We start from the raw sequence: 12,902 nt of genomic DNA on the forward strand, positions 1-12,902 counted from the left end.
TTTAATATTTTAATTATCAGTCTATTTAAACTAGCTGAGGTTTTTCTTGGGTAAATAGCAAAGCACTTTGGTAAGTCGCTCTGGAGAAGAGTGTCTGCTGAATGCCTTAAATGTAAATGTACTCTAATGTTTAGGTTCTAAAAGCTAAAGATAAGAGAAACGAATGGATTATTTGCTGCAATTCACAGAAACAGCTGGAATCCAGGTACCAAAATGTTTGGCAGATCACTGAGTGGTGAAGTCCGCTCTGAAAACAGGTGGGGGAAAAAACTGAGCCCACTGTAGCTGTTCAATTAAAAGGCAAAGCCAGCAAACCTGTATGAGCCCATCTGAAAACAGTGTGAAAACATATCTATGCAAACCGTTTCAACCCACCATGGTATCAACACCAATTTAAAAGACCTCTGATGGACCCCTGTGGTATCCCGCAGCATGTGATTTACATTATTAAAAAATAAAGCTGTTTCAAATGGTTGCCGGAATCAGCAATTCCAGTTTTGGAAGGTTTGCAGATTCCTGCACAGACAAAAGTATTGGGACACCTATACGTTCCACCTTCAGGAGCTTTTATGACGTCCCATTCTAAACCTATAGGCATTAATATGGAGCCGATCCCCCTTTTGCAGCTCTAACAGCAGCAGGTCTGGAGCTCTGCAGTTATAAAATGTTTGGCAGATCACTAAGTGGTGAAGTCACACTCCGAAAACAGGTGGGGAAAAAACTGAGCCCACTGTAGCTGTTCAATTAAAAGGCAAAGCCAATGGAAAACTCTCCTAAGGCACTCAATTGCTGTTGGTCCTTCAGATGCCACCAAACCGTTTTAACCCACCATGGTATCGACACCAATTTAAAAAGACCTCTGATCGAGCCCTGTGGTATCTCGCAGCAGCAGATCTTTTACATCTTGCAGCTTCATCTCACAGATGCTCCATTGGACTGAGAGGCCAGGACAAGACCTTGAACCTTCCCTCCTGCTCTTCAAACCATTCCAGAACAATGTGTACTGTTTGGAAGGGCACATATTCTACTGAAGGAGACCACTGCCATTGGGAATACCATGAACATGAAGGATTGTACCTGGTAGGGGTCAAATTGATGTCTACAGAAATGTCCGAAACCCAAGGTCATTGGGTTGTTTGACCAGACAACCTTCTTCCATTGCTTCAAGGTCCAGTTCCAACACTTGGGCATCCATAGTAGACACTTCTGATGGTGGATAGAGGTTTGAAGGGTGTTCTACATGGTGTTCAAGTTGCTCAGGTCTTCAAATTTGCTTAGGTCTCACACATCCATCATGTCGACTACTAGAACCGACTGTTTGCTTCAAGATATTTAACATTCTTCAACTTTTTATGAGGTGGTCATAATGTTTTGGCTCATTTGTATTATGTGAACATCACAGTAATCGAACCCAACATGACCCTATTAATCTACTTTAAAACAAGCTGCCCATACTGACCAATTTCAGGCAAAGTCATTCAGGTCAGTGTTTTAGGACTGCAGCCCCCCAACCCATCCCCCCTTTCCAGAGCTTAACCAGAGATTTCCTAACGCCGCAACTTAGTGGCTAAAGTGGAGTCTGGGGAAAGAGAGCTGGCACTAACTGCTAATGAGGCATGCCTGTGCCTCCTGGCAGCTGCCATTGACTGCATCAAAGCCTTACATCAGTCCAAACAAGGAGCTGAAATTAATGAATGGCTCCGTCTCTGAGGGCTAATTTTCCATCATCATTGCTGCCCAAACCGTCTGGAAAAGCTTGGAGAGAGGGAGGAGAGTGGAGGGAACGTACCTTCATAGCCGCCCCGCATTCATCCTCATTAATTCCAAGATCATAGCCTCTCTGTTCCCAATAATTCCCCGTGCTTTTGCTTTGCCGAGGCATTGGTCCCATTGTGTGGTACAGCAGAGGGGCCGGCAGCAGCCCGGCTATTTCTTCCACAATTACTCCATTGCTTTTATCCCTGTCAAAGCGCGCTGCTGGCCTGCAGCCGCGTAGGAGAACACCGCGTCTGCATTATGAAGATTTAAGGGCAAATATTGATAAATGCCTCACAGCCACCAGGTTTTTAATCTTTGGCAATTACTCAAAGGGAAAAGTAGGCTGGCTGCTCTTCAGTTGCAGGTGAACGTATACCGGTGTACAACTTATAGAGGGTATGCACATGATGATGTTATAGGTGGCGGGAGTCACTGTGGCCACACCCACCGGTGAAAGGACTGACTTAAAAACGTAAAAACATCATAAATGGGAAAGAGCTGTTGTGTGATTGACTGTACAAACAGACTCAGCGGGAATTCACAGCTCTCCTCTTCGCTTTAGCTTTCAGTAGTCTGTAAAAGAAGTTAATGGATTTGCTACAATTCCCCACAACAACTGCAACAACAATCCAGGCACTGAAACGTGTTCGATCATGTGATTAACACTATTAAAAAATAAAGCTATTTCAACTCAGCAATTACAGTTTTGGAGGGTTTGCAGATTCCTGCACAGTCAAAAATATTGGGACACCTACACATTCCACCTACAGTAGCTTTTATGACTGTATCGACACCAATTTAAAAGACCTCTGATGGAGCCCTGTGGTATCTCACAGCAGCAGATCTTTTACATCTTGCAGCTTCATCTCACAGATGCTCCATTGGACTGAGAGGCCAGGACAATACCTTGAACCCTCCCTCATGTTCTTCAAACCATTCCAGAACAGTGTGTGCTGTGTGGGAGGGCACATATTCTACTGAATGATTCTAAACCCATAGGCATTAATAATAAGGAGCCGGTCCCTCTTTGCTCTAAGCTCTACCAGCGGCAGCAGGTCTGGAGCTCTGCTGCAGTTACTGAGTCAGTTGGAGGCTTTTCTGCACTCTGCTCTGAGCTCAGCACTCGGCCCTGACCCCGCTCTGTAACTTTACGTGGTCTGACAGACACTCGGTGGCTGAGCTGCTCTCTGTGAGCTGTTCCTCCTAAACTCTTCCACTGTTCAATAATAACACCACTCACAGCTGATGGAGGAAGATCTAGGAGGGAGGAAATGATAAAATAGAGTTCAGTGAGCTCTTCAGAACCTCCCACTTTTCACTGATGTGGGTAAGAGAGGCAGACTGCAGGACTATATATATATATAATATAATCAACTTTATAGTTTCTACATAGCTATAAGTTGCAGATGTGGAGATTGACAGTTGCATATGAACATATTTAAGAGCATATTCAGATCATATACTCCTTTTTCCATTGTTGCTGCAGATTATTCCTCAATAATGTGGAATCGTGAACAACTTCTTCTACTATTCTGTTGCACTCTATTATATGAAAACTCATATAACGCCACGTTGCGCACCAGCGGAGAGCGATCCACACAACAAATGTTTATTATTATTATTATTTGGCTTGCTATCACCCACGTCTTTGTTCAGCAGCCATGAGCTACAATTGCAGCATATACAGCACAGTTCAATCTAAAAGGCTCAGAGGACAGAAATCCTGGAGACTGAAGCAAATGAGTGCATGTCAACCCAAAGCCCCCTCCAGTGCAGCGATCAAATTGATCAAGTCACAGGCGGTCTTTCAGGTTTGGCCGAGTCGCTCCCCTCAATCAGCCTGGCGATGTGGGAAGTTTTACTGAAAGCAGCTTCGTAATTGCCTACTGTCATACAGGATAAAGAGCAGCCGTGGCGAGCAGTTAATGTGCATGATTTTAAAAGGTTAACTTCAAATGCGCTGGCAAACAGCAAACTTACTGCCAGTACCAGATGACAGATAGCATGAAGTCAAGCTGTGAGCTAGCAGGCACTGACGTCGGCCTGTACCTCTTGGGACCCGGGGTCACGGTTCCATTGAAAAAGCTAGCAACATTTTGGAATCTGTCAAAATGACAGCATGGTAGATGGATTACAGGGTTTTTCTTCCAATTTAACTGTCCATATTTCACTTAGAAATGCATTCTTTTGTAGTAACTGTTTGTAGCTTTTTGTAGAGGACTCAGATTTGGTAAAACTCAACAGCTTTCGAGCCTGGATGCAACACTCGTCACACTTAATACATTGATACTGATATACTGTTGCTTCTAATGCTTAGAATTAGCATAACCACCCTGTATGTACAGTAGGTCAACACTTCAGTTCTTTACTTCACTCATAACTACACTACTGTCACATTTACTGCAATGTCATAGGCCCCAAAACCGAACCCTGAGGGACTCAAATATACCAAATACACCAAACTATACAGTTACAATTAGAGATAATGGCTAAATAATTAGCCTTAGATGTTAAACCAGGCTTTTCCAACCCTGCTCCTGGAGAGCAACCTTCCTGCAGACTTCGGATCATCAACATTACATAACAGCTTTCCTAACTTTCAAAGATTTTTTACAAGATAAAGTATACGGACAAAAATACTGGGACACCTGCTTGTTCATTGCTTCAGGGTATTAAAAAAGAGTTTATCCTGCTTTTGTTGTAACTTTCTCTACTGTCCAGGGAAGAAGGCTAGTAGATTTCTAGTAGATTTTGGAGGAGCATTGCTGTGAGGATTTGATTGCATAACTGTCCATATTTCACTTAGAAATGCATTCTTTTGTAGTAAGTTTGTAGCTTTTTGTAGAGGACTCAGATTTGGTAAAACTCACCAGCTTTCGAGCCTGGATGCAACACTCGTCACACTTAATACATTGATACTGATATACTGTTACTTCTAATGCTTAGAATTAGCATAACCACCCTGTATGTACAGTAGGTCAACACTTCAGTTCTTTACTTCACTCATAACTACACTACTGTCACATTTACTGCAATGTCATAACCGAACCCTGAGGGTCTTAAAAATATCAAATATGCCAAACTATACAGTTACAATTAGAGATAATGACTATATACTTAACCTTAGGGGTTAAAACCAGGCTTTTCCAACCCTGCTCCTGGAGAGCAACCTTCCTGCAGACTGCTTTTCAAACTTTCAAAGATTTCCAATATATATATATAGTAGATAGACAAAAATATTGGGACACTTGCTTGTTCATTGCTTCAGGGTATTAAAAAATGAGTTTATCCTGCTTTTGTTGTTGTAACTTTCTCTACTGTCCAGGGAAAAAGGCTAGTCATTTTCTAGTAGATTTTGGAGGAGCATAGCTGTGAGGATTTGATTGCATTCAGTGATAGGAGCATTAGTCAGGTCAGGATGTTGGATGATCACCACCCCAACTCATCATCCCCAACTCCCTAACTCATCCCAAAATAGGTTCAATAGGTTCAAATGTATCTGCTCTAGATAGTCTTACAGGGACTAGACAAATATGTATCAGCAGTTGGTGCAACTTAAAGTAGTGGAATGCATTTATTATGTGGACGGGGTGTCCACAAACATTTCTTTTTCTATGCATGTGTCATATCAGTGGTTACCAAGCTGATAATGCTCTCTAAATGTTTCTCATTTAGTTGGCTGGTATTTCATGCCTTCCTTCACTGAAGCCTGTCCAAACCTGTCTACCATATTTGTGGATGGAGACCTCATTTTGGAGGCTAGAGTCACTGCCTTATCCTGTGCTCAGCATTGCAGAGTCCTCATCATTTTATGTAGATCACGGAGGACACAGTCCACTATTACTGCCATTCTGTTGCTTTAGGTCGGAGTGAGATTCACGCTGAGGATTGCATCCTTTGAAACTTTGCCCTGAATATATAATGCCTTCCGTTTTATTGGGGTTCAGATCTTCTCATTATTACCTGTGTTTGAACATGATAGGTGGACTTCCCCAGTAGGGACGTGATGAGCTGGGCCGCAGCGGCTTTGAACAGCGCATTTAAAGCAGCAGCACGAGACAGCCTACTTTCTCAGAGCCACTGCTAATTAGAATAAAACACAAGACCTAGTCTTCAGTCCCCCCCAATTAAAGCTGAACCAAAGCAGTCTTCTTTTTTTTGTTTTTATTATAAGGGAATGTATTAAGACATGCCAGGTAATGGGTCACTTTCAGCTCTGTTGCCTTTGATCATAGTCTAGTGCGAATGCATGAACTACAGTATGAGCTGTAATGATGATGATGATGGAAGGCCTTTAGATTGGAAGTTTCTCTGATTTGGCCCTGGTTTCATGCTGAAAGTACTTCCATGCCAGTTGTCAATTTGTTCTTATGTGGTCTCTGGTAACAACGCGGTCACGTCTGTTGGTGTGGGTTTATTGTTATTATTATTGCCTTTGTAGATGACGCCTACATGCAGATTGACAACATACTTATTTTACTGGTTTCATGCTGTAATGAATGTTTTGCCCCATTACTGGAAGCAGGACCGGTTCTGGTGTAGCATATCTGGTGTAGCATATCTATATAAGGGCTGATCTCAGGGCTTTGAGCGTGGCATTAGTTGTTGGTGTCAGACGGGCTAGTTTGAGCATATCTAGAACAGCTGATCTCTAGAGTTTACTCAGATTGATGTAGTAAAGAAAACACATCCAGTGAGTGAGTGTCAGTTCTGCAGTTCTGCAGGTTTAATCTCCAGAGTTGTTGATCACAGAGGTCAGCAGATAATGGTCAGACTGGTTGGGGCTGACGAAGGCTACAGTAGTGGGCACAGGCTTACCAACACTGGACAGTGTTGAAATCTTGAATTGATTGATTTCTGCTGAGGATCTGCAGGGTCAGAATTTGGCCCAACTGCATGAAACAAAGGCCCAACTTACCTTGTGTTCACAGTCCAGGCTGAAGCCATCTTCTAACGGCTACTTCCAGCAGGAACTTCCCGCACACTGTATATATAGACGAAGGCTACAGTAGCTCAGATTACCACACTGTACAATTGTGGTGAGTAGAAATACAAAAAAAGAAAAGCATCTCAGAATGCACAAGAACATCTCCAACCTTGAGGCAGATGGGCTACAACAGCAGAAGACCACGTCAGGGTCCACTTGTCTTTCAGCCAAGCCCGGAAAGCTGAGGCTGCAGTGGGCACAGGCTCAACAACACTGGACAGTTGGAGACTGGTCAGAATTTGGCCCAACGGCATGAAACAAAGGCCCAACCTACCTTGTGTTCACAGTCCAGTGGACTGTGCCATCTACTTCCTGCAGGAACTTCTCGAACACTGATGGAGCCTCATTTGACTCAAAGTCCAGTGATATTGTGCTTCATATTTTAATAATTATCTTAGAATATAGAGTATCAATATTCCAACACATTATTAACCTTCCTCATGCAGATCAGCCCAAATTCATCCGTCATATCTTTCCTTGGGGCGTAGTGGGACTCAGAGTCTGTAGTAGTGACGGAGTTATTTTCTCTTGAAGTCTTCTTCTTTATGTTACTGTCCCTCTCCGAATATAAATGGGGTACCCACTGTTTTATGGAGCCTTAACACAATGGGAGCTCTCTGATGTTGATGCCCTCAGTGGCAGACTACAATATGATACGATCTCTTCAGTAATGATGGAAGATAAAATATGAAACACAGTTCTTCACATCCAACCTTCAGACCCAACGGAGCTCAGTTCAACTTCTGTCCAAATTACCTACAAACCTTTTAAACCAGAACTTTGGAAAGGGTTGCTTGTTTTGTCATATGTGATGGATATTCAGGCAATGCTGGCTTACAATTCAGTGTCTTTAACATACTCTGTGCTGAGACGTAGGGTCATCTAGATATTCGATATGTGAGCAGTCATGCTCATTGAGTATTTACACAAGTGTGTGTGTGTATATATATACATACATACATATACATACTCTCTCTCTCTCTCTATATATATATATATATATATATATAGAGAGAGAGAGAGAGAGAGAGAGAGATGCTGTCATGCAAAAACCTGGTCTTTTGCAGTAAAATGCATATAAATACGTCCACTATGGTATATTTTATGAAAATATATTGAATTAGATTGAAATATACTGTTTGAAATGTTTGGAGTGAGTTTCATCATGAATACAGCCAACTAATCACTGCTTTTCCTTTTCATTTTCATAAAACTAATCAGTGATTGTGACCATGACAGCTTTACTGAAAAATGCATATAATTCTTAATAGTAATACTTCTGTAATACTTAATCCATTCTCTCTGTTGTTGTCTTACAGATATTATTTATGGGAGATATTCTGGTGATTCTTTCATGGAGTTTGGTGGCATTGACCTGGGAGCTTTGAGTAATATCACAGTGCGCTTTCAGACTTGGCTGCAGAATGGAACCCTCCTGTATGTGGACCAAGGACGTGTACACAGTGGCTTTTTTTTCATCAAACTCTACCTTTCAAATGGGACGTTACAGGTGAGGAAACAGTCTGTAGGTCCTGTGCTGTGTACTATGTAATCTTTTACAGGCTGAGATTGTAACGGTAAAGGAACCACCGCCACCATGTGTTTGTGTTCTGTTTGATGTGCTTCAGTGAGAAGCTGAAATGATCCAGAGATCTTGTTCTGTTGTAATCAGATGCATTATGCATTATTATTATTATTATTATATTTGCTGTGCTTTTCCCTACACCCTACACTCTTCCTCTCTTCAGTATGATTTCTCCTGTAACCAAGAAGAAGGGATTCGGAAGATTAACACCAACATACAAGTCAACAATGGCAATGAGTATCTGGTGCATGTGAGGTAAGAGTCTGTGCAAACTGATTACATTGCACATACATTTGTATTATATAGAAAATGACATTTATTAATAAAATATAGATTATATATAAATTCAGGTTTATAAGGTTAAAATTGGTTGAGTTCTGATAAGATAAATTTAATATTGCTGATATAATAAAAAGACAAAGTAAAGATAGTTAAATTGCACAAAGGAAATGTACTTAAAGCAGGCAGTTCAGTTCAAATCTGAAAATTTGAGCTATCTGATCACATTAAGTGCCACAATTAGGAAACAATAAATGCACTAGATGAGTATCAGCAGAAATGCTTATTTACAATAGACATGACAGACCATGAAGTACATGATCATTGTTATTGCTTTTAACTTCTATTATTTATATTGTGTATATATTGGTAATTTATCCATGTTTTTGCTTCTGAGTGTCTTGCTATCCCTTTCTGCTTTGACACTAAGAATTCCCCCACTGTGGGACTAATAAAGGATGATCTTATCTTATGAGTTATATAATTTTAATATTCGGTATTTGTTGAATATTTGAGTATCTGTTAAATCCAGTCAACTTTTAGAACCATTTTCCCAGCCCCAGATTAAGGCTACACATGATTAAATTAATAATAATAAAGATTTCCCACTAACACTATAGTTTAGTTCAATTATGTTCTCTTAAAAAGGGTCAAATGGTTCTTTGGTAAAGGCAGTAGTTTTATATGTAACCAGCCCATGCTTAATTGGCTCTTTGTAGGGATGTCCTGATCAAGTTATTCCCCCCCGATCGAGTCTGAGTCTCTTAATGCCGTCATCTGATTCCAATCTGATCTTTGTGTGTATAAATAATCCAGCTCCACAGTCTATCCAAGATGAGCTGCTAATTAATATGTTCAGTAAAACCCCTTTATTTGTTGGTATCAGTTTCTATGATAAGGCATTCTGGACTGATTGATTTAATTTAGTAGAGACCTTTCTTTTATAAAGGTTGAGATATCATGGTCTGTTTTCATGCTCCCCTGTAAAATCAGCTGAACCCCACACTGCAAAACCTCACCTCGCCTCAACTCTTTCATTTACCTTCTGAGAACGTCACCACTGCAGCTGCCGTAGTATTCTTTGGTTTTGTCAGAACCCTAACGCCAAAACGCAATGTGTATATATGAGTTAAATGAGCACTTTTAGCTTGTTACTCTTTTAGTTCTGTTGTGAAGCTGGTAAAACTGAATGAGTGCTTAAGGAGTAGGCACACAATCGTGGCAGAGCAAGAAGGCCTGTGCCTGAGGAGTATTCAATTTCATCCATGACTGGTTGGATAATTTCATGGAGGATGTTTTTCTTTTATTGACTCGTGATCACGACGCCTACATGAATTACAAATATAATGTACATAAAGAAGCAGAAGCTGATTTATCTGCTCAGTGCTTTTTGATGTTGTGCACAGTTTTGATGTGATACAACAATGTTAGTCAGAGAGGGCCTGTTTACACCTGGCATTAACACTATCTGGATCTACTTTGACTGGATTGTTGTCAATTGTGTTTATGTATTCGAATGGTCCAATCATGATGCATCTTGGGGGTGTTTTTGAATGGTCCAATCATAATGCATTTTGGGGGTGTATTTAAATGGTCCAATCATGATGCATCTTGGGGGTGTTTTTGAATGGTCCAATCATAATGCATCTTGGGGGTGTATTTGAATGGTCCAATCATGATGCATCTTGGGGGTGTTTTTGAATGGTCCAATCATGGTCCAATCATAATGCATCTTGGGGGTGTATTTAAATGGTCCGATCATAATGCATATTGAGTGTTTTTGAATGGTCCAATCATAATGCATCTTGGTGGTGTGTTTGAATGGTCCAGTCATAATGCATCTTGGGGGTGTTTTTGAATGGTCCAATCATGGTCCAATCATAATGCATCTTGGGGGTGTATTTAAATGGTCCGATCATAATGCATATTGAGTGTTTTTGAATGGTCCAATCATAATGCATCTTGGGGGTGTATTTAAATGGTCCAATCATAATGCATCTCGGGGGTTTAATTGAATGGTCCAATCATGATGCATCTTGTGGGTGTATTTAAATGGTCCGATCATAATGCATCTTGGGGGTGTTTTTGAATGGTCCGATCATAATGCATCTTGGGGGTGTATTTGAATGGTCCAATCTTGATGCCTCTCGGGGGTGCTTTTGAATGGTCCGATCATAATGCATCTCGGGGGTGCTTTTGAATGGTTCAATGGTCCTTATAAGGGCTCCTGGTAATTTCTATGAATGCCCTTTGGCATAAGCAATGCACCACAGTTTCTCCACTACAATCCCCTCGTCAGGCCTTTTAGGGAGACACATGCGTAAGACATTATTTGAATTCTTGGCAATGGCGACGCTCTTGAAAATGGGCTTAAATGGTCTTAATAAATGTTTTCAAAACTCCATTCAGAGCTGATTATTTCCAGCGCATGTCAATTTGAAAGCCCATCTCGTTCTCAGAAAAGCAGTTCAGCCTCAGTTGTGAGCTGTGCTGATTCATTTGCATTGATGTTTAGGAAGGAAAGAGAAACAGAAGTAATCAAATTAGCACGCCATCATGGATATTTCAGCACTGGACTTTTGCGAGGTCTTTTATGTCTGGACATAAAAGTTCCCCCCAAAATAACAGCAGAAATGCTTATTTACAATAGACATGACAGACCATGAAGTACGTTATCATAAAATCTTCAGAAATTTATGATTAGGCCCTCAAAGATCAGGAAACTAGCGCCGTTGCTTCAGAGCTTGTCACTTAAGGCTGTCGCTCTCTGGTTTCTGGCCAACTTTTGAATTTAAGGCCATTAATCTGCCATGTTTATTTTTGCCAACAAATTTGTCCAAGCAGCAAGGAATATCCAACAGCTGCACACATCAGTCAATACTGCTGACCATTTAACCATGTGAATAAGCGACTGTCAAAGGGAGAGGTAAACAGATATGGGTGATTTTGCAGTAGTATTTAAATGGCCAGTACATAATTACATAATTACATTTACATTACAGCATTAATCTGACGCTCCATCCAGAGCGACTTACAAGGCTACTCGTATTACAGAGGTGGGACAACGTAAAGGACTCTTATTGGTGTAGCACAGCATAGTCACCCAGGCCAGGAATCAGTGTCAGTGCCAGACTCCATGTGTCGGTGGATCGTGGATTTTCTGACAGACAGGAGACAGCAGGTGCGGCTGGGGAAGCACACTTCAGACCTAAGGACACTCAGTACTGGAGTCCCTCAGGGTTGTGTTCTTTCACCCCTTCTCTTCAGTCTCTACACTAATGACTGTGTCTCTAAAGATCCATATGTAAAGATCCTGAAATTTGCAGATGATTCCACTCTGGTGGGCCTCATAGCCAATGGAGATGAGTCTGCCTACAGAAAGGAAATTGAGCAGCTGGTGTCCTGGTGCAGCAACAACCACCTGCTGCTAAACACAGAAAAGACTGTAGAGATGGTGGTGGACTTCCGACGCAATCCACCCACCCTTCCCCCCCTCTACATCAACAACACTGCAGTATCAATGGTGGAGTCACTCAAGTTCCTGGGCACCACCATCTCCAGAGACTTGAAATGGGAGAAAAACACCATCTCCATCATCAAGAAAGCTCAACAAAGAATGTTCTTCTTGAGACAGCTCAAGAAATTCAACCTGCCACAGACCCTGATGATCCAGTTCTACACAGCGATCATCGAGTCCATTCTCACAGCCTCCATAACTATCTGGTTTGGTTCCTCCACCTCACAAGAAAGAACCAAACTCCAGCGCATCATCAGGACAGCAGAGAGGATCATAGGATGTAACCTGCCATCACTTCAGCAGATCTACACCAGCAGGGTGAAGAAGCGGGCTGGCAAGATTACATCTGACCCCTCACATCCTGGACACCTCCTCTTCCAGACACTCCCCTCTGGTAGAAGACTGCGATCCATCAAAACCAGCACAACACGCCATGCTAACAGCTTCTTCCCCAAAGCTGTAGCGCTCCTCAACCACAGTGGACACCTCCCAGTGTAAACCTCTAAACTTACAACTGAACTGTACCAAACCGGACTGAACAGCTATTTTGCACTCTGCCTATTTGCACTATGACTATTTGCACACCTGTACAGATGTTCTTTTCTGTAAATATATTTTTCAGCTCTTTATTACCTTTAGTACTTCTCACTTTTTTAATTTATCCCCTACCCTATTTATTGTTTAGTGTCATTTTCCTTTAGTTTAAGACTGTGTCCTGTGTTTTTTGTTACTTGTCATACGTGTTGCTCTCACCAAGACAAATTCCTTGTATGTGT

At 41.5% G+C, this 12,902-nt stretch overlaps 1 protein-coding gene across 1 annotated transcript in view; it reads left to right on the plus strand.

Annotated features, from left to right (window-relative positions):
- Positions 1-12,902, plus strand: part of eys (eyes shut homolog) — a 334,776-nt gene that overhangs the window by 192,412 nt on the left and 129,462 nt on the right. The window contains exons 32-33 of the mRNA XM_072669909.1: positions 8,065-8,255; positions 8,494-8,585. Coding sequence (XP_072526010.1) covers positions 8,065-8,255; positions 8,494-8,585 — 283 coding nt within the window. The remainder of the gene's footprint in view (positions 1-8,064; positions 8,256-8,493; positions 8,586-12,902) is intronic.

This window comes from Salminus brasiliensis, chromosome 24, assembly GCF_030463535.1.
Source record: "Salminus brasiliensis chromosome 24, fSalBra1.hap2, whole genome shotgun sequence".
Classification (NCBI taxonomy): domain Eukaryota; kingdom Metazoa; phylum Chordata; class Actinopteri; order Characiformes; family Bryconidae; genus Salminus; species Salminus brasiliensis.